Here is a 19,929-nt window from a genome sequence, read left to right as displayed (position 1 = left end):
CAATAGACACCGTCCAGTCAAAATCAAAACCCAACGATCACCTCCATTTTGACCGTTTTCTCGCGTCTCCTCGAAACAACCAAACGGACGCACCGCCCACCCCTTTCTTCCTTCCCACAGTCACCTTCCCTCACTCACCAAATGTCTCGCTACAAACCCGACCTCCTCCCCCAGCAGCAGCAGCAGCAAGAGCCTCAGGTGCATCAACTCGACAAGTACCCTTCGGCTGGCCCTTCTTCCATGGACGACGATCATCAGGAGGACGAGAGCAGAGGAGGACGAGGACGACGAGCTGCCGACCATCAGAATCAACAACACCCCGACGACGAGGAGGACTTGCTGGATGAGGATTTGGGGAGTTTGATAGAGTGGAAGAAGGTGTTTTCGTGGAAGACTTGGTTGAAAGTCAGGTATATACGTGAGTCCCGGTCGAGGAAGAAGGAAGGAGGGAGAGGGAAGGAGGAGGGACGTGTGTGAGCTTGAGTTCGACGGAGGAAGCGAAGGAACCCTGGGATGATGGCCGAGCTCCATCTCATGTACGGAGCTCAAAAGCAGCCCCGAGAGCAGTCCCTAGGAAGCCTAGAGGACTGGGAGGATTGTAGGAGCTCAGGAGAGTGCAGAGGTGAAGAGGGAAGGAGGCGGGTGCGTTGTCCTTGGAAGAAGGATCAAGAGGGGGTTGGGTCGGTTTCCTTGAAACGAGAAGCTCGCAATCCTGGAGGAATCGCTTCCAGACGTGGGAAGGGCTTTTTGGTTCCTCTAGTGGCTTCCGGAGATTTTTGCGAGGGCTTTGGGAGGAGAGGGAAGGGAAGGAAGGCAAACAAGGTCGCTTCGAGCAGAGGTGACCTCGATTCCCTCCTTCCTTTTTGTTTCCCTCTTCAACCTCGCTCACCTTCCTCAGCTGCTTCAGCAGCCTTTCTTGTGCTTCTGTCATACCCCTTTCTCTCTTGATACTTCACGGACCATCCTTTCTTCCTCTCCTCGGGAGCTACCGTTCGCTCAAACCTCGTCGCTAACCCTCCTCTCTTTCCCCTCCCTCGCCCCTTTGATCGTCTCCTTTAGCCTACTACATCCTTCTGGTGATTTGCCTCGTTCTTGGTACGCCCCTCAACCTCGTCCTCATACCCTGAAAGTCTAATTTTCCTAGCTGAACTTCTCCTTGCGTTTCTACAGTTGCCTTGATGACGGTTCGTTCATCCTCTCTCCTCCCTCCTCACGTGTCGCTCCCTCGTTTAACGAGGCCTCTTTCCCTCCCTCTTCTAACGAGCCCTCTTTATTTATTTCGCTTTGCTCAGCTCTACCACAAACAAATCATCGCTTGGATTCGTCCTGCTGCTGAGTGGATGGAAGCTCTGCCGTTTGGATATCTCATCCCGGTCGGCATTCTTTTCGTGATCTCGTTCCCGCCACTTTTTGGACATGAGATAGTCGGCGTACTGGCGGGCGTGGTATGGGGTCTTTGGATCGGATTCGGGATTGTTGCGGCTGGAAGTGAGTTGGTTTTCATGCTCAAGAAACACGACGTCGACATAACGAGCTGATCTTTTGTTCTCGTCCGTTCCCAGCCTTCCTCGGCGAGATGGGAAACTTCTATGCTTTCAAGTGAGTGATAAAAGCCATGAGAAAGGATCGAAAGGGCTCTAAGTCGAGTAAACAGAGCAGGAACGGACGTCGCCCATTTTCGAGACGCGACGGAAACTGATTCGGCTCTCGTCCTTTCCACAGGTACTGCTGTCGAGCTCGAGCCGAGAAGGTCGAGAAGAAGGACCTTAGTTACGCGTGTCTGGCGCACGTCGTGAGGGAGGGAGGTTTCTGGGTCAGTACTTCTCGTCCCTGAGTGCTTCCTCGAAGACGCGACTCACCTTCGTCGTCGTCCTCTCCTTCGAATAGATCGCCTTGCTCGCCAGGCTTTCAGCTATTCCCGGTCATTTCACCACCATCGTCTTCGCTTGCTCCGGCATGAGCATGTGGATCTTTGCGATCTCGTGCGTTTGCTCGCTGCCAAAGCAGGTTCGTCTTCTCTCCTTCCCGTCTCACACCTCTGCTCTCGGTTCTGATCTGCTCGTACTGTCCGCAGCTCATCGTCGTCTACCTCGGAGTCGTCCTGGAGAACACGGAGGCCGATAAACAGTCCAAGATCATCTCGAACTGCGTCCTTGCAGTTTCTTTGTGAGCTTCTCTCCTCATCTCCCTCGCCTCTTTTCTGGACAGACTTGAGCGCTGAATCCCGTCCTTCCCCTCTTTCAGCCTGGTGACCATCTTCGCCGCCTGGTACATCTGGAGAAGGATGAACCAAGCTCGTCGTCCCGTTGTCCAAGAACGCCGTCGGTGAGCTTTGTTTTCTTTTTCGACGTCTCCAACGAACCCTCCGCTTTTCTTTCGCTGATCTTGCTCTTTTCTCAACGCCAGACTCGCCAAGATCAAAAGGCTCGCTAAGAGCGACTCCGAGCAGGATCTCGGTGCCTATCCCGCCTTCCCCATCTCCTCCACCTCCGTCGAGTCTCTCGTGCACGACGAACCCTCGAGACGCGACCCTCGAGACACTCGGGAATGGAAGGCTGGATACGAGATCCAGCATGGTCGAGACGAGCAGGTGGGCTCGTGGTACCAAGTCCCTTCTCCCGTCGACAACGAACAGCGGACGCCTAGGGAAGGAGACTTCAGAGGAGGAGGAGCGGAGGAGAGAGAGTGGGAGCAACACCAGGAACAGCAGCGTCGTCAACTTCAACCTCAGCATCAACCTCAGCATCAACCTCAGCACCTCAACTCGCAGCATCACGCAGAGCGAACTTCATCGGATCCTTACGCCCATCCTCAGATTCTGGATCCCTACCGCTCTCAACCTCTCCCTCCGTCGTCGTCGTACGAGCAGGATTTCCACGCCTACCAACCACCACCATCAGCTCCTCCCTCCAACTCCTACACCCCTCCCCCTTCCAGCTCAACTCAACCCTACTCCTCTTCTGATCTTTACTCCAACCCTCCCAAACAGCGTCAGCCTCAGTACGCTCTCGACGAGACACCGTTCTCCCCAGGGACGGCAAGCGGCGGCTCTCGACCCTTCGACACGCAGAGCGCTGTCGCTCCCGCCTACTCCCCCGTAGAAGGAAAAGGAGCTTCGAGGGTGAACCTGACGGATGGGGAGGGAGGAGACGACTGGAGACGACGATGAAACCGAGCTGGCTCTCTTTCAACCGCGACGCGTCTTTGTTTTTCTGCCTCCTCTTTCACTTCCCTTGATACCTTCTAGCCTTCTTGGACAATCTTGCTTACGTTTGCTACTATTTCTCCCTTATGTCGTGGTCTAATGCCGTTACGCCTTTCGCTTTTCCTGATCTTCGTGACGAACACGGGAAGGATGGGTCTCACCTTCCCTTCCCGTTTTGAAGTTCGACTTGGTTGTTCTCGTTTGAGCTCGAACGGCCATCTTCTCTTCTCTTCCTGTGCCTCTGTTCTTTAATTCAGTCAGCTCCTCTTCTCTCGACACCTTCGTGAGTGGTTCTTCGTCTTTTTTCCGGGTCTGCACGACTGTCGATTGACACTCTCCGAAGCTCGAGCTCACCTCTTTTCCCTTCCCACCTTTCTCCCTCTCTCGCTCAAATCACCTTGAACCCCTACTCCCCACTCCCGACCTTTCTCCAACTCAATCCCTCACCTCCAATCTCAACAGCAAGGACTCCATATGGACCCTAACACCCTCGAGGGAGCAGCCTCGATCGACGAACGACGAAGGGCCCTCCCGCAACCTCTCTCCCTTCCCCTCTGCCATCCTCCTCACCCAAGCGAACGTCCCATGGAAATTCTGGACGCTCGAGCTCTTTTGGACCGAAGTTCTCGAAACTCAACCCTCATCAGCAACGAAGAGAATCTGCCACCCTGCCTCCGAAGTCGCTCCCTCCCTCGACCCATCCCGTGCCCTCACTTCACCGAGAGGAGGATCCCTTCCTCGAGGCAGCAACGAACAGTATCCCCTCTCTCGAGCGTGGATCCTCTAGAAATCCTTCCCTCTCAAGAGGACGACGGATCTCCGGACCTTGACTTTCGTACCGTCCCTCGTTCATCTCACCGACGCGAGGTGGATCGCTCAGGAGGACGGCAACCCGACAGGCCAAGATCAAGATTCCGTTGAAGAGGACGATGGGTTGCGGGTGCTTCTTGGAAGAAGTTCTGGGGTGCTACTGCTGAGCTCTACCTTCTCTCTTGCGACGTCTTCCAAAGCTTTCGAAAAGCTCGAAGCGCGTCAACTGCCGATTCACTCTTCTTCCTCTCCTCGTTTCTTTCTTCATCACCTTGCCTCGATCTCTTTTTTCCCAGTGGCAACTCTCTCGGCTATGTCCTTTCTGGATCCTGTCCTCGGCACCAACCACGATCCGCTTCGAACTACAAGCGAACCAACCTCCTCTTCCTCTCGTCCGCTGTTCGAATCGGCTCGACCTCTCGGCCTCATTTTCATCCACCCTCTATCCCGTCCCCAGCCCCTTACTCCAACAAGCGAGCTCAATCCGGCACTCCCGATTCAGCTCGGCTGGAGGAGTCAGAGGCTGGCGATGTCGCGGGGGGAGGAAGAAGAAGAGGACGCGTCGTGGCGGAGGAGTCGATCTTGGGTTTGGGAAACGCTGGGTTTGAGCAGGAGAGAGCGGAGAGCAAAAAGGAAGGGAAGGGTATCGCCGCGGGAAGATAGATGTATCTTACTACGACGGTTAGAACATCGCGGCAGGAAGAAGAGGAAGCTCGACGTCTTCGCATTGCTGTCGATTTTTTCGATCTCGTCCGTACCTAACCGATACATAGATTTCCGAGAATACCGAATACTCTAGATACAGAGTTGATCCAACTGGTAGAAGCTCGGGTTCCGCTGAGAGAGGTCCTTGGATCGAGGGTGCTGCGAGAAGAGGACGAGGTAAATTCGAGTCAGTTCAGTCGTTCGGTCGGAGAGGACGCGAAGGTTCAGTGGGGAGAGGTACGAACGAGAGGTCGCCTTCTCGTGATAGGTTGGGCATGTTAATTATTGTAAGCCCATGGGAACTCTCGGTCTACAGAAATGAAGAAGAGAACGATAAGAAACGGATTCGACGCGTTCGAGGAAAGAGAGGAAGGGAACTCACGCCACTGCTCCTCAACCTCATCCAGAGATAACCAACCCAGTCAATCACTCCCACCAGCCACCCTTCCCTACGGTTCCAACACCAGCCACCAGATTCAGCCTCAGCGTTCGTCCTTCAGGTCGCGACGAAGCCCGACTCTCCCTCCGAGTCGCTCTTCACGGCGACCTTTCCACCCTAGCTCGATCCTATCCTGTCCGACTCAACCAGATGGATCGAGTGAAGTGAGGTGACGCCAGCGTAGGGATTAACGAGGCTTTGATGGATGAAAGAACGCTTTGGAAAGGGTGAAAAGCGAAGGACCAGGGCGAGGGGTGTGCGTTGACGCTTTGGACTTGAAAGGCTTGATTGTGCTGAGGGAGGAGGAAAGGGAAGAGGGACGACGAGGAGGAAGGGAGGTGGTTGTAGACGTGGCTTGTACACAGTCAGATTTGACGGGTTGCTCGGTGAGGAAGGAAGGGGAGACCGCGGGGGTGGAAGAGAGGGTGGGTTTGGGTTTGGTTTTGCTTGACATGGGACTGGGTTTGAGGTCGGAGGAGTTTGATTGGGAGGTGGAGATTCTGTCGAAGATGAATCCGTATTGCTTCGGTACCAGGGGAGAGGGGAAGGGACTTGAGTTGGGTTTGGGACCGGTCGAAACATTCGTCGTCGCCGACGAGACGAGAACCTTCTTCTTCCCACGTCCTCCTCTTCCGACCTCACCAACTGATCCCGTCTTCTGCCTGAGCTCGGCATAGTCACCGAAAAGGTCCTGCTCGATGCTGCTTTCCGGGCTTCTGCTATCGGTCCTCTTCTTGAGTTTGGGCAGAAGAAGGAAGGATGGGACCTGGCCGACAGGTTTTGAAAGGACCGTTCGGGCTGTTGATGAATTTCGAGTGATGGGAGGGGATGGGGCGGGAAATTTGAGAGGAGGATGTGGTGAACGAGGACGACGGGTTCGAGGTGCAGGTCCGCCAGGAGTTGGGGAAGCGAGGAGGAAAGAAGGAGCCTCCGGTAGGGCGAGTCCGGGGATCGGTAAACGGCTACGAGTCGGTTTGGGATTGAGGGATGAGGCGGTGACCTAGTAGAACCGAGAGTATAGAGCGAAATAAACGTTTATCAGCTGGACTTTTACGACGCGTCGAAATCTCAGCTTCGGTCTCCACGCCTCGACGGTTTCGTTCTACTCACCTGAGCGGCCCGAGATGTTTTCTTCTTCTGCTCCTCGAGGTTGAGCTGGAGCTGTGTCCTTGCCTGTGTAGCGTCCTGAATGACGCGAGCGATGTCGTAGAAGCAGTGGAAGTTGGGCTGCGAGGCCGACGCCGTCAGGTAGTTGGACGAGTAGGTGCGGTTGCTCGAGACAAGGATGATCTCATGACCTCTGTAAGATACGAAACAAGTAAAGGAGTGACCTTCGGCAGCATCAGTGACGTGTGATGGTTGGGAAACGGCCGTAAGCCAGAGGGACGAACCGTTGAGCGAGGAGGTGAAGAGGATAAGCGAAGTCCGAGTCACGAGTTCTGGGAGGTCGACAGATAGATAACACACCTGATCAGTATCATCACCGATAGGGATTAAGAAAGCAGAGAGAGTTGAGCTCACACGACGACGATCGTAGCTTCGGGATGTTCGAACGCGAAGGCGAAGATGTTTGAAGTGATGAGATCTGCAGAAAGACGAGAGAGGGTAAGGATATGGCGGGAGGAACTCGATGAAGTAGAGCTGGGGTAACTGACGATCGGCGATCCTGACGAAAGTAAACGAGACGAAAAGTCAGCGAAAGCAAGATGCGAGGGGGGGTTGGAGAGGAGGACGTGAAGGACTCACTCCTTTCGTCCCTTAGCACTGAATCTGACACAATGGACTCCTGATTCCTGTAGATACTGAGAGGTCAAGGTCTGAACCGATATGTCTGAGGCAAGACGGTCGATCAGGACGAGGCGATGAGAGAGCAGAGGGATTCGACTGACCCTCGTACATCCTGATGAAGTTGATAGGTCTGTTGATACGTCTTTTCACCTCGGCGAGAAAGACGATAGACTCTCGTCCCAAAAATCTACCCGTGTTCTCTGGGCAACGGGAGGCGAAAAGGGGAGGAGAGGGCGGAAGAGGGAGGGAAGGCAAAGGTCAGCTTCGAGCTCACGAAAGAGATACAAGGAGACCTCCTCCTCTTCCTTTCAACTCAAAGAGAGCAGAGGAAAGTAGGGGCAACTCAATAAAGTACTGACCTGTATCCCAAAAGACTCCAACTCTGCGAGAAGGGTCGAACGATCCAGCCTTGGAAGCTTGCGAGGAAGGGTGGGAGGTCGGAAAGAGTGGACGAGTGATCCCGGCGGTGATCCTCGACACGTTCTTCAGCTTCAGCATTCGAGGTGAGAAAAAGCGCCAGTCCAGCTAACGGGTGATGCGAGATCGAGGAGGGATGTCCACTGAGAGAATCCAGTATCGAAGCAGGCGAGCGAAGGGAGGTCGAAGTGTCGTTGGAGGTCAAAACGAAGGAGGGCTGAAATTGTGAGCTTCGTCCATCCTCCAAACCCTCACCTCCTCGACTGTTTGAGGAAAAAAAAACTTGGGGGAACCCTCGCCTCGCCTTCTCTCTTCCTGCTGGTCCATGCTCAAGAATGTTTCGAGACTCACTCGGCCGCTAGCAGTCCCTGCTTCTCCCTCCTCGTCGATTCCCTTCTCCTCCCTCCCTGCTCCCTCCGTCCTGGACTCTTCCTCCTTCCCCTCGTCGCGGCCTCTTCCAACTGGTCCTCGAGAGGCTCATGAGCCTGTCCCCAGAGCTGGGATCTTTTGGGATTCAGGTGAGTGGTCTCGATAATCTTTTCTCAGCCCTAGCCCAGTCAGGTTTTTTGTTGTGAGCTAAAGCTCACAACCAGAACCCTCCCTCCTTCCTTGACGCCTCGTTTCCTTCAGAAAACAGCGGGTGCTTCAAACCTCTCAAGGCTCTCAAATTCTTAAACGAGCTTCGACGGATAGCGGGACCTCTCAGCTTCATAAAGATCTACGAAGGTCAGTCTCTTCGAGTTCAAGAAAATCAGCCCTTTCTTCAACTTCCTGACGAGTCTTCCGTTCGCATTTTCCAGACCGTCACAGACTGAACCCATCTCTAGAAGAGTTAGAAGCCTCGGGAGTCCGGGTCGTCGAGTTCAAAGTTGCTGGGAGGAAGGAGTCAGTGCCTTTTCGCTCACGTTCCTGGCCTTCAAGAAACCCTCGAACTGACGTCCTCGTCTTCCTCCTTCTTAGAGTCGCAGATCGTTCGTTCATCCTTCCTTTTTTCGTAGGAGATGAGGAATATCCGCTAATCGTTTCGCCAACAGATCTCTTGACTTCAGACATGTTCGCCTTCGCGTTCGAACACCCCGAAGCTACGATCGTCGTCGTGTGAGCTCGACGCGTCTCTCGTTCTGTCTTTCCCTCCCCACCGCTGACTTCAGCCTTCTCTGCCTTCTATCAGATCTGGGGATTCGGATTTTTCTTATCCTCTCCATACGCTTTCCCAAAGGTTTGGGCTTCCTTCCAATTTTCCGACTCCCTGAGGCCTTCGACTGATTCTGATCTTTCCTCCCCCATCCCTTTGAACCAGAGGCCACCGCATCATCCTCGTCACCAGTCGATCCGTCATTCTCGATACTTCCAGTAACGTCGATAAGACCAGCGCCAGCACGCACCTTCTCCTCTACTCGACTTCAGCCGTGGACGTCCTCGACCTTCAAGCTCTCTCGACCGCCCTCGACTTGGATCTCGAGACGACGGAGATGAGACTCGAGCTGGAGGCGCATCGGCAGCGTCAGATCGAGGAGTATACGTTGAGGAAGAAGAAGGATTCCAAGGTGGCTTTTGTCCAGGGGAAGAAGATGAAACAGGCCTGGGATACCGTGAGGGTAAGTCGATTTCCGACGCGTCCTTTCCTTTTTCGCCTCGACTTTCCGAAAGCTGACTGACCCTCGTACTCTTCGTCAATTCTCCTTCTTCCTAAACAACAGTCGCATCTCACTCACCTCGAAGATCAACAAACTCAGCTCTCATTCACGCTTCAGAAGTTCAAAACTCTCACGACGAGAGGTCGACCCCTCCCACCTGCCTTCCTCCTTCGCTCGACGTCGTCCCCTCCCCGTCCACCCCCTTCAAACTTTCTTAAATCCTTAATGGCCTACCCTACCTACCCTTAACTCCTCGAATCGGCCATCCGGAGCTTCTCGTCCAAGCCACGACAGCCTACGGATCCACCATCAACCTCAGTACAGGACGTCCCGGACGTCCCCGCTCAATAGCCGAAGAGCAACAGGATCATCGAACGAGGATGTACTGAACGCTGGAATGGGTGTGGGGGAGGGGCGATGGGGGGGAGGAGGGTGACTGGACGCGTCAAATCTCAACCTCCTCCACTCCTCTCTTCTTCCCTCCTTCCCTCCCCACCCCTCAACAACTTCACAACAACTCTTTTCCCTAGACCTACCATCCTCTTCCGGCCAAACCTTTCCCTCTCATCCGCCGCCGCTATCGCTCCAACCTCAAGGAACCCGTCCCACCCCAAAACGGCTTCGGGGACGCTACTTCGATCTTCCCCGTAGAGGAACAGTTGAAAGCGGGGAGATGAAATAGGGGGAGGACTAGTAGAAGATTCGGCTCGTAGTTTTTTGGTCAAGTCTCGTCAAGCTTCGTTGTTAGCGGATCTCGATCGAGGAAGGAGGGAAGATGAACTCCCTTAGTTGATCCCCTCGGCTCCTACATGTATCTTCTCTGAATTTTCGTAAACGTTTCGTTATCTCGATCTACTTAATCTTCTCTGGACCCTCTTTTCCTTGAGTCACAGCAAGCAAGCGAGGAAGCAAGACGCGTAGCAGTTTCATCAACAATCCGGATCCGTCGTGAGCTAGTGCAACGAGCAATTAGACTACGTAAGAGAAGAGGAGAGGGTATTGAACCGTAAGTAAAGGGGATCGTCCGTGGGGAAGGATGGTGGCAGCAAATAAAAGGAAGAGAGGGGACCAAACGAAGGGAGAGGGACGAAGAGGAAACGAAACAGGACGTGAAGGAGAAAGAGCTAGAAAAGCAGATCCAGAAAACAAGGAAGCGAAAGAAACCCAAAAAGCAACAAGAAAACAGTAGAAAGTGAAGAAAAACCCAAAAGGCGCGAGGAAGGGAGAAATAGAAGAATCCATCCTCGCACGCGTCGCGTCTCAAAACGATCCTACGGAAGCTGAGCCTCCTCGTTCGCCGTCCCCAGCCCCACCAGTATCACCTCAACCTTCTTTCTATCCTGCTCCGACCTCCTCTGCTTCCCATCCAGTCCCCAAACGAGGATCGCACACGCAACGGAGCAAGCAGCGATGAAGATGAGGGAGTTGCGCATGTTGTTGGGAGGAGAGCCGTTGGGTCCTGCTCTTAGAGCATCCATGACTGAGGCAACGCACAGAAAGGAAAGGGTAGAAGGGAGGAGTTGGTGAGATGGAAGACGAGGAGGTGTGTTTGCGGTGAAGGAGGGGAGAGGAGGGGAAGGCTAACGAGTGCTCACCAACGATCGAAACGAACGCAAACAAATTAGACGCAAAGAACAGAGCCGAAGACGACGCTTCAGGTTGACGGGTCACTTCCGCTGCTAGTTCCAACCCCACAGCGAGCAGCCTTCAAAAGATAAACCAAAAACGCATCAGCGATTCTCCTTCTCCTCCCTCTTTCTCTTCCCTCTTTCCGACTCACACAAACAAACTCCCCCCCAGCACACAAAGCACCACCACGATCGGCACCACGTTGTCCTCCTTGATCACCCAGATGAGGGCCATGAACATCCCTGCCGAAATGGGGATGAGGACCTTCGCTGCAAGGGCGAGGTGGTGTGTGAGGACTCGATCGAAGAGAGGAGCGGAAAGGAGGGCGGTGAGGAGACCTGTGATGATAAGGCCAGCGGACATGTTTCCTGCTGCGTTCACGCTGTAGCCGTAGGGGACCTGAGGGGTGGGGGACGGGAGGGAAAGAGTTAGCGAGGGACGACGCGTCGAAAGGCGAAGAGGGTTTGTTCAGCGAGCTTGTTTTCCTGAGGATGAAGGAGTAAAGAGGGAGCAAGGACAAGATACATACAAACAGCCCATTCACCTCCGTCGTAAACGCCGAGAACGCTCCGACCAGAATCCCAAACAGCGCAATCAGGATCCAGAAATCCTTTAGCTCGCTTCTCGCCATTTGCGTCCTCCTCACACTACCACCATCCCCAGAACCCTCTCCCTCTCCGTCTCGACTGGCTTCTATGTCCGTCGTTTGGTCGACGAGGGTTGATTTCCCTACGAGGAGGCGAAGGGTGTCGGAGAAGGAAGTCGGGGGGAGGAGGGAGGAGAAGGTTGGAGGCGTTGGAGGGGCGGAGGGGATGAAGAAGGAGACGAGGGCGAGGGAGTTGATGATTGCTAGGATTAGGATCTGAGGGGTGAGGAGAAGAGGTGTGTTAGGCAAAGGGGTCGGAGGAAGGGAGGAGATGGGATGGAACGGCGACGCGACGCGACGCGAAGACAAAGGGACGAACCGAGCGAGGGAGGAGAGAAGGATCCGTGACGATGATGGGTGAGATGACTTGTCCGATGGCAATACCGAGTCTATGTGAAAGGCAGAGAGGAAGATCAGCCGGACGAAGAGCTTCGAAAAGCGATGAACGAGGAAAGAAACGATCCCCCACGGAAGACCCAACGTCAAGAGCATCGTCGCCGTCGTTCTCCCCTTCAGATCAAACCAAAGCTCCGAGTATTTACCTGTCAAAATCCGACCCCGTCGCAATCCTGTCAGCTCGAACTCAACTTCGAAAAGGAAAACGTCCACTCCTCTCCTGTCGACCGCTTCTCCTTTCCCTCCCTCAAACTCGAAGACTCACTCCCAATACAAAGCGTAAATGGCTGACTCAACCCCACCAGTACCTGCGAACCTAGCAGCACTCCCCAAGCCTTCTCTCCACTCTGCAAACCAGGAGCGGTAGAAGCGTATCGGATCCATCCTGAAACGACGAGCAAAAACGACGCTCCGATCACGGTCTTGCGAGGGTTGTAGCGTTGGACGAGAGTGGGGACGGCAACGGAGGTGACGAGGAAGAAGAGGTTGGTTATGTTGACGAGCCTGGTTGGTACATAGGAGAAAGAGGGAGGGGGGTGAGGTGAGACGCGGCGTTTCGAGATCTGCGAGGCGGGACGGGAGACGAACCAAGAAACTTTGGAGGAAGAAACGTTGAAGTGAGTAGCAGTTGAGGAAGCTATAGCTGTGAACCTGCTCGAACGAAAAACGCACTCGAAGTCAGCCTTGCTGAATGGAATTATCTTCCACCGAAAGTGAGCTCAACAACCAAACAAGATCTGAGCTCTTCGGATGCTTCTCTTCTCGAGTCTACCAGTCCTTCCCGCCTGCGTGTTCGCCTCATCGCAGGTGCCCAACACTGAATTAGCTTTCTACTCCTCTCAGATACCAACAAAAAGCTGCTCTCTTTCTTCTGCGAGAACAACCGTTATCTCTCCTCGTTTCGTCCCTCCGAGTTTCCTCCCTCTCCCTTCCCTTGTTCCTCCCTTGCCTTCCCTCTCCTACGCTTCCTCCTCTCTCCCATCCCCAACCCAAACCCAAGTTGTCGAACGAAATCCAACTCACCAAAACGCATTCATAGCGTTCAAGAAATTCACCAGGAACTGATCAAACGCAAACCCAAACCATCAGCTCTCCTTTGTTTCCGTCCTTCGCCTCTCTTCTTCCGTGCCCGTTCGACCCACTCACAATGATCCCCAGGCCAGTCCATCTCCTCTTGTACAGTCTGTAAACCACGACGCTCCCCGCAGTCTGTTCTGGTAACTCTTGGGAGAGCAGAACGACGGGAGTCGGAGGGTAGGAGGGTGAGCTCGAAGGTTGTTTGTGCTTCGAGTCCAAGTCCTTCGAGTCGTTCTCTGCCTGGGAGGGATCCTCCTTGGAGTCGAGATCGATGTCTTCCAAGTGAGGGGAGGTAGAAGACATGTTGGAAGGGGGAAGTCGGGAATGGGCTGTCGTCGTTGGGAGGAGAGAGGAGGAAGGAGCTAAATGGGCTCATGAGGGGTCGGTCGAGCGAAACACGAGGTCGAAATAGATTTATGCAGATAAGCAGGTCGAAGAAAATCTTCTCGTATTTCTGGGGTGCTGGTGGACTCTCCGACGTGTCGTTCTCTGATTCACTGACGAGAACAGCAGCTCAGCTTGGAGCTCAGCAAGAAAACCAAACAAAAATCCCATCTCTCCCAAACGCGTCTCTCTTGAAACGCAAAACCTATATACCGCCCGTCCCTGCCCTAGATCAACCCCCTCCCAACACTCTACTCTACGAGCTAGACTCCTCCTCGTGAGCCTTAGCGGCCAAAGGATCTCCGTCCGCTTGCTACTCCTCCGAAGCCGAAGACAAAAGGGAAAGAACGCAGGTCAGCGTTCGACTTCGACGTCTCCTTGTCCAACAATTCCACTCCCTCCCCTCGACATGATGGCCCCGAAAGGTACGATACGGACCAAAGCCTGAGCAGTCGAAGCCACAACCTCCTTCTCCTCCTCAGCCTCAGGCTCGGCAGCCTTCTTTTCGTCCTCCTTCTCAACAGGAGCAGCCTCCTCCTTCTCCTCGCTCTTCTCCTCAACAGGGGCAGCCTTCTCCTCCGAGGTCTCCTCCACAGACTTGGGAGCGGCCTTTCCCTCAGCCTGCTCGGGGCTCTTCTCCGCTACGGGATCGGACGAGGACGAGTCGTTGTCCGAGAGCTGCTCGACACCCAACGTCCCCACAAGAGATGCATTTACGCAGAGAGCTTGGGATCAGTTTCCGTTCGATAAGGAAGGAAGTAGAACGAGGTGGGTGAAGGTGGTGCGGCGTTGTTGGTTGAAAGGGAAGAAGGGAAAGGGTTCGTTCGAGCTCAAAAGAGAAGGGAAGGAAGAGAGCTCGCTCTTCCTTCCTCCTTCCAAGAGCTCGAAGCCCAACCCTCGACCCTCACTCAGTCCCCTCAACTCCATCCTCCTGACCCCCATCTCCAGCCCCAAGAACCCAAGAACCGAAAGCCGAAGAGAAGGAAAGGAATTGTCTGCTCACAACGGTCTTCTCATCAGGTCCCTTCTCGCTCCTGGGCTCAGCAGCCTCAACCTCCTCCTCGGTTCCCTCAGGCGACTCATCCGCGACCTTGGCCTTCTGAGCGTTCTTAGGGGTTCCCTTGGTGAAGGTGTTGTCGGTGTGAGCGACCTCAGCGTGGGAGGCGTCGACGTGACCGCGAGAGTCGTGTCCTCCGTGGGCAGCGCCGGAGAAGAGGGTGGAGTGGTAGAGCTCGTTGGCTGGTGGGGAGGAGAAGGAGGCAATAAAGGTCAGGTTGAGAGCGAGGGAGGAAGTGGGCGAAGGGAGAATGGGAGGGAGGATGGGAGGGCGAAGGAGGAAGAAGGAAGAAGATGCAAGGTCGGATCGTCCCGGGTAGAGCGTGTCGAAGGGGAAGGAAGAGGGCAAGGAGATGATGGGAAAGGACGTACTGTAGTATCCGATCTAGTAGAGTGAGCAAAAGAAGTAGGGTCAGCAAGAGCTTGAGTTGATGAGGGAGAGAACAGTTGGAAGAGATGGGAAAGAGGGCTCGTTCCGTCGAATCGGAAGGAGGGCGGTTGAGAGAAGGAGAGCGTCGAGGTTTCCCTCCTTCGTCCTTCCTGCTACTCCGAGCGGTGAAGCTCTGTCTGTAGAATATGGCTCCTACAGAGACTTTACAAGGATGTCGCTGATCGTTGGATGGATTCGAGAGCGACGAAGAGGAAGAAGAAGGGCGTTCGAGACGTTGACCTCATCCCTTCCTCCCCCTCCCTTTCCACTCCTTCCGTTTCTCCCCTTCCTGCTAGCTTTATAGCATCAAAGTAGCTCGTATTCGAGCGCCGTGAAGCTGCGTAATACCCCATCTCGTCCCTCCGAGGGAAATTCCCTTCCAATGAGGCCAGAACGGGGGTCTCTCCAAAGGAGAAAAAGAGAGAGCTCGACCCGGACTCACCAGAGGAACGAAGACGGCAGCAGCAGGGAGAGCCTGGAAGAATAACAGAGAAGTCAGCACAAGCTCGAGCGCATCCAGATCTCTATACGAGAGGTACTCACCCAGCTGATATCGGTCTTGGGGTTCCAAGGCGCGGTGGGGTTGATCTCGACGGCGTGAGCAGCGAATCGTCGTCCGACGGGAGCTCGAGCCGAGGAAGAAGCAGACCTAAGGGTAGGGGCAGCTCGTCGGAGGATGGTGGAGGACATGGTGAAGAGGAGAAGGGGAGAAGAGAGAGGTGAAAAGGAGCGAAGGTCGAGGTTGGGAGAGGAAGGAGAGAGGAGGAGCAGAAGAGAGATCAGTTCGAGCGCGGGCGGAGGAGAAACTGGGCGTCGACTCGTTATGCCCTGTTTCCCCCAGAATTTGGAGGGCTAGGAGGTCCCCGTACCTCGAAGCAGGAAGAGAGGAAAGAAAATCATCTTCTGTGCGAATCTGCGCTTTTTTCCGCTTCCCCGTTCACTCCTTCGGCTTTGCCTCTGCGTCGTCCAACCTCCCGCTGATGGACGAGGTTCTCTTCTCTAACAGGCCGATGGACGAGTTCAGAATAAACGCACACGTTGACTTGATCCTCACAGAAACGTTGAACTGGATAAAGGAAGCAAAAGAGCGTCAACAACGACCCTCTCGCCGTCGCGTCGCTTCCCTCGTCTCTCCCCCTCCGACTTCCTCTCCCTCTTCCCTCGCTCTCCCTATCAGAGAGGCCTCGAAAAACGAACAGAGTTTTAAGAAAGAGGACATGAATCCAGGAAAAATGACCTCGCCTCGTTGAATCGTTAGAAGAAGAAAACAGAAAAGGTGAAAGCTAGACTAGTGGACCCAGAACACGAGACCGACATCGAGACCCCAAGGTTGAAGGAGGAAGGGAGAGATTTAGACCTGCTCCTTCTGCTCGCAAAGAAAACGAAAGGAAAGAGTGGTCAGCACGAGGTTCGAAGTGGCTGAAGCAGGGAGACGGGAGAGGCGACGCACTCCAAGTCGAGCAGTCTCAACGTGCTCGAGAGAACCCTTCTCGTTCCCGTAGCCGGCTCCGGCGGCGTGCTCTTGCTCTTTGTGCTGGGCAGCGACCTTGAGGAAGGAAAGCGAGAAGGAAGGAAAACGGAGGAAAGGAAAGTCAGAGGACGCGTCGTCGAGTGAGAGGAGGGAAAAGTGGCTCGTAGACGTACGTATCGGTCTCGAGCGTCTTGAGTGGTGGAACCGAAGAGGATGTCCATCTCCTCAATTGACTGTTGTGGAGTGAAAGGAACGGAAGAGAGGGGAGGTCAGAGAAAGAGAAGGGCAAGACGATCGCAAGAGGCGAAGAGAAAGATCGACGCACCAATCCTCGAGTCTGCGAAAGGGAGAGAGGGAGCGGGAAGGGGATCAGTATCAACATTCCGAGCGGATGAAACAAGAGAGAGGCTTCTCACCTCAGGAAGCCAGAATCCGAAAGCGGAAGAAAGAACGTTGATGCAGGCGAAGAGGATGAAAATTTTACCGTTGGGAAGTCCGTTGATGAGGTAAGGGGTGATTTCTGCGAGAAAAAGAAGTTTTAGAAGATGCGAGTCAGCGATGTGCTCGAAGAGACGACCTCGCATGGCCTTGTCCTCTTCCCCTGCCTTCTTCTTTCCCTCTCTTCTTCTCCTCACTAAGATGGAAAGAAAAGTACGTACTGGACATAGTGAAGTTGAACGCCCATTGGGTCGAAGCGGCGACGGCCATTCCGTAGTGCTGAGGAGAAGAAGAACGAAAGCAGAGTCAGACCGACGAGAGTCGTGGAGATGCGAAGAACCGGAGCTCACTCGAAGTCGCATAGGGAAGATCTCAGAGCAGTAGACCCAGGGGACGGGGCCCCAAGAGAAGCAGTAAGGGATGACGAAGCAGTAAATCATGGCAGCCTGTCAGAGGAAGAAGGAAAGACGGAAGCGAGTCAGATCTGACGCGTCGCGGGTCGAATTCGGCGAGAAGCTCACCATCGCCATGGATGCGGGAGAAGGAGAAGCAGCCTTGGGATCGGGCTTGTGGGTAAGGAAAATCGCTCCGATGATCTGGTGTTTGTCAGAGGAAATGCAGATGTCAGCGAGATTTCGAAGTCGAACGATGAAGAAACGAAACGCACGAAGAGGAAGAGCGACATTCCCGCTCCTCCGAATCCGAGCGCTTTCTTTCGACCAATCTTCTCAATTCCGACGAAGATGAAGATGGAGGTGGCGACGATCTGGGGTTTTCGATACATATGAGATGAGAAGAGGGGTCAGTCTCAGGAAAGGAAGGGAGGACGAGAGTTCGAGACGAGGAAGAGCTGACCTTGACGACTCCGTAGATTCCTGAAGCGAGCAATCCGACAGAGTTTCCCTTGAGTCCGATGGAAGAGAAGATTTGAGGAGCGTCTGTGAAGGGAAAGAAAGAAAGGAAGGACGCGTCAAAACGAGACTCGATGCGCGCTTCGAAGTTTCGACACTCACAGTACGAGATCGAGTTCTGTCCTGCCCACTGCTGGAGGAAGAAGGCACCGAAAGCGATGAAGAATCTGACCTTCATTCCAGGGGCGAGGCACTCCTTCCATGAAGTTCCGGCGGTGGTGCTGTTGCGAAGGGAAGAAAGAACAGAGGAGGAGTCAGCGGGCAGGGAAAGGAAGAAGAGCCTCGACGGGTAGCTTTGTACTCACTCGTGTTCTTCCTGGTGAGCGGCACACATCTCAGCGAACTCCTCAAGTACTCGGGGGTCCTCAATTCCTCTCTTTCGAGCCCAGGCAAGGTTGGCGAGTCCTTCGGTCCTTCGGTCCTTGGAGATCAACCAACGGGGAGACTCCTTGATGAGGGGAAGGAGAACGAGCATGATGACACAGGGAACACATTGGAAACCGATGGGCTAAGTGAGAAAGGGATGAAGGAGACGCGTCAGCTGTATGAGAGGTCGGTAATTGAAGGACAGGACGAGAAAAAGAAAAGGTCGAAGACGACAACGAAAGGGAGAACTCACAATTTGCCAGGAAGCGGAACTGTTCTTCGTAGGAGTCACGGAGATGACATACTCGAGCCAGTAAGCAGCGGCGACTCCGACGACCACGACGATCTGAAAACAGGAAGAGTAGAGCAAGTTCGAGCGTCAGAAACGAAACGAACGACGCGACGACGCCCTCGCCCTCTGGATCGTTGGACGTCGCCCTCGCCCTTTGATTTCCTGGGCTTACCTGGAAAAGACCAGTGATCCTTCCACGGACTTGCTTGGGAGCCATCTCAGATACGTAGGTCGGGCTGAGAAAAAAAAAAAAATGAGCCGACGCGTCGAAGGAAAAAGATAAAGAGGACATGAAGGGACGAACCAGACCGTGCTCCTTTTTTCGTGCAGAAACCAGAGGTGAAACGAAGTCAGTCGACGCGTCGGAGGAGAGAAAACGGGAAGAGAACGCGACGCGACGCACATGATTCCGACTCCGAAACCAGCGATGACTCGACCAGCGTACATGGCAGCGATACGGTTCTTGGCGCAAGTCTGAGCGATAGATCCGACCTGAGAAGGATGAGGGAGAGAAGGAGGCGAGGTCAGGGAGGAACGCTGAACGGGAGGGAGAGAGCAACGGAAGAGAGAGACAGCGTACCAGGAAGATGAAGGATCCTACGAAGAGAGCGTACTTTCGACCGATTCGCTGAGTGATGGGAGCAGCAGTAAGAGCTCCGAAGAAGGCTCCGACCTGGGTGAAACGAGAAGAGCTCAGCGGGAACGTCGCACGACGAGTCGGAAAACGTCTGGACGCGACTTACCTGCAAGAAAGACACGACGTTTGATGCGATGTCCGTGCGCTCCTTCAGAGATTTGTTGGTGTATCCGAAATCATCTGATGGAAGAGAGAAAAGGGTGAGCAGAGATAAGGAGGGAAAGAAGGGGAGGGACTCACCGGTGAAGGGTTTGGTGTTAACGACTGCAAGAAGGCGGTGGTGAGAAGTCAGCTCGTTCTGAGACGAATTCAGGCGAAGAAGAAGTACTCACGTCCTCCAGCGACTCCGGTATCTGTAGAAAGAAGAAGGAGAGTCGAATCAGCTCAACTTTGCTCGCTCCTGTCCTTCCCGCCCCTCCCTCCTCTTTCTGTCCCTCCCCCCTCCCGCCCCCCTCCCGCCCTACTTCCCTCTTCTTTTCCTTCCCGAGAACACTCACCGTATCCGAAGAGGAAGATTCCCATGTATGCGATCAAGGTGAGAAGGTACTGCAGAAAGACAGGGAAAGAATGGAGAAAGGAACGATCAGCCTTCCGAAGTGACTCCGCGCGTCTCGATTGGAGGGAAGAGGAAAGTGCGACTCACGACTCGAGAGTTCTGAGATCTAGTGTCCTCCCCAGTCGAGTAGACCTGAGTATCGGGTCCTTTGTTTCCATTGAAGAGTCCCATGTTCGACGAGCTTGAAGGGTCTGTGCGAGGGGAAGTGAAGAGAAGAGGAAGAGGAGATCGGGAGGTGGCAGTCGAGAGGAAGGAAGGGAGGGATCGGGAGAAAGGTGGAGGTCGAGGCGTGGGACGAAGATAGGTTCAAGGAGGTTGAAGAAGGGGAGGTGGAAGAAAGGGAAGACAGAAAGCCGGTTCAGCAAGATGAGACGTGTTCCACGAGACGCGAAGGGAGAAGAAGAACGAACGATTTGGTCGGTGGTGGTGGTTGAGGAGAGGGAGAGAGAAGAGGAAGGTTTTGACTTATCAGGGCTCTCTGCTCTCGGTTCGTGGCCGGTCCGCCAGAGGGGAGGAGCAGCAAGGGCGAGCTCGTATCGACGAGTCGCCTGATCCGATTCAACTTCTCTCCCTGACTCCTTGGCCCTTGGCAAAGCAAAAACGGTTCCACGGATCGCAGAGTGTTGAGTAAGTCGAGCG

The 19,929-nt window shown here is 54.3% G+C and overlaps 6 protein-coding genes across 6 annotated transcripts; 2 read left to right on the top strand and 4 right to left on the bottom strand.

Moving 5' to 3' along the window:
• Positions 1 to 798: 798 nt before the first annotated feature.
• BDY24DRAFT_177715 (TVP38/TMEM64 family protein) lies at positions 799 to 3,248 on the top strand. The gene is made up of 9 exons (XM_076636306.1): positions 799 to 1,095; positions 1,171 to 1,184; positions 1,293 to 1,488; positions 1,563 to 1,599; positions 1,723 to 1,813; positions 1,888 to 2,007; positions 2,075 to 2,166; positions 2,245 to 2,325; positions 2,407 to 3,248. Exons 2-9 carry the CDS (start codon positions 1,179 to 1,181, stop codon positions 3,167 to 3,169), a joined length of 1,386 nt encoding a protein of 461 aa, XP_076493575.1. The 5' UTR covers positions 799 to 1,095; positions 1,171 to 1,178; the 3' UTR covers positions 3,170 to 3,248.
• A 1,496-nt stretch (positions 3,249 to 4,744) lies between these two features.
• Positions 4,745 to 7,562, bottom strand: BDY24DRAFT_436404 (uncharacterized protein). Its single transcript, XM_076644222.1, has 11 exons — positions 7,307 to 7,562; positions 7,049 to 7,147; positions 6,906 to 6,990; positions 6,815 to 6,825; positions 6,681 to 6,744; positions 6,551 to 6,598; positions 6,270 to 6,459; positions 5,375 to 6,159; positions 5,103 to 5,169; positions 4,966 to 5,030; positions 4,745 to 4,879 (listed from the first exon to the last, which is right to left on the bottom strand). Exons 1-11 carry the CDS (start codon positions 7,443 to 7,445, stop codon positions 4,774 to 4,776), a joined length of 1,659 nt encoding a protein of 552 aa, XP_076493574.1. The 5' UTR covers positions 7,446 to 7,562; the 3' UTR covers positions 4,745 to 4,773.
• Positions 7,563 to 7,606: 44 nt separating this feature from the next.
• On the top strand, positions 7,607 to 9,334 carry BDY24DRAFT_177683 (NYN domain-containing protein). The gene is made up of 7 exons (XM_076636305.1): positions 7,607 to 7,882; positions 7,995 to 8,090; positions 8,165 to 8,249; positions 8,325 to 8,462; positions 8,536 to 8,583; positions 8,665 to 8,962; positions 9,065 to 9,334. The coding sequence occupies exons 1-7, from the start codon at positions 7,690 to 7,692 to the stop codon at positions 9,248 to 9,250; spliced, it is 1,044 nt and encodes a 347-aa protein (XP_076493573.1). The 5' UTR covers positions 7,607 to 7,689; the 3' UTR covers positions 9,251 to 9,334.
• Positions 9,335 to 9,910: 576 nt separating this feature from the next.
• Positions 9,911 to 13,092, bottom strand: BDY24DRAFT_399654 (major facilitator superfamily domain-containing protein). Its single transcript, XM_076641860.1, has 10 exons — positions 12,819 to 13,092; positions 12,696 to 12,733; positions 12,261 to 12,323; positions 11,938 to 12,176; positions 11,746 to 11,818; positions 11,596 to 11,665; positions 11,160 to 11,492; positions 10,782 to 11,029; positions 10,597 to 10,706; positions 9,911 to 10,481 (listed from the first exon to the last, which is right to left on the bottom strand). The coding sequence occupies exons 1-10, from the start codon at positions 13,050 to 13,052 to the stop codon at positions 10,273 to 10,275; spliced, it is 1,617 nt and encodes a 538-aa protein (XP_076493572.1). The 5' UTR covers positions 13,053 to 13,092; the 3' UTR covers positions 9,911 to 10,272.
• Positions 13,093 to 13,282: 190 nt separating this feature from the next.
• On the bottom strand, positions 13,283 to 15,402 carry BDY24DRAFT_399646 (uncharacterized protein). Its single transcript, XM_076641859.1, has 6 exons — positions 15,163 to 15,402; positions 15,062 to 15,094; positions 14,562 to 14,574; positions 14,137 to 14,372; positions 13,572 to 13,811; positions 13,283 to 13,446 (listed from the first exon to the last, which is right to left on the bottom strand). The coding sequence occupies exons 1-6, from the start codon at positions 15,307 to 15,309 to the stop codon at positions 13,390 to 13,392; spliced, it is 726 nt and encodes a 241-aa protein (XP_076493571.1). The 5' UTR covers positions 15,310 to 15,402; the 3' UTR covers positions 13,283 to 13,389.
• Positions 15,403 to 15,858: 456 nt separating this feature from the next.
• BDY24DRAFT_444014 (sugar porter family MFS transporter) lies at positions 15,859 to 19,710 on the bottom strand. Its single transcript, XM_076644816.1, has 23 exons — positions 19,701 to 19,710; positions 19,378 to 19,481; positions 19,232 to 19,280; positions 19,067 to 19,087; positions 18,975 to 18,998; positions 18,841 to 18,914; positions 18,678 to 18,770; positions 18,501 to 18,589; positions 18,402 to 18,413; positions 18,270 to 18,333; positions 18,059 to 18,151; positions 17,745 to 17,947; positions 17,542 to 17,660; positions 17,384 to 17,466; positions 17,196 to 17,294; positions 17,050 to 17,124; positions 16,879 to 16,974; positions 16,750 to 16,807; positions 16,507 to 16,610; positions 16,416 to 16,427; positions 16,264 to 16,323; positions 16,070 to 16,165; positions 15,859 to 15,985 (listed from the first exon to the last, which is right to left on the bottom strand). The coding sequence occupies exons 2-23, from the start codon at positions 19,459 to 19,461 to the stop codon at positions 15,971 to 15,973; spliced, it is 1,623 nt and encodes a 540-aa protein (XP_076493570.1). The 5' UTR covers positions 19,462 to 19,481; positions 19,701 to 19,710; the 3' UTR covers positions 15,859 to 15,970.
• Between the last annotated feature and the right edge of the window lie 219 nt (positions 19,711 to 19,929).

The sequence above is a fragment of the Mrakia frigida genome (genome assembly GCF_051309035.1).
Source record: "Mrakia frigida strain ATCC 22029 unplaced genomic scaffold BDY24scaffold_33, whole genome shotgun sequence".
Classification (NCBI taxonomy): Eukaryota; Fungi; Basidiomycota; class Tremellomycetes; order Cystofilobasidiales; family Mrakiaceae; genus Mrakia; species Mrakia frigida.
Note: the sequence above shows the minus strand (reverse complement) of the source record. Positions and strands in the feature narration are given on the sequence as shown.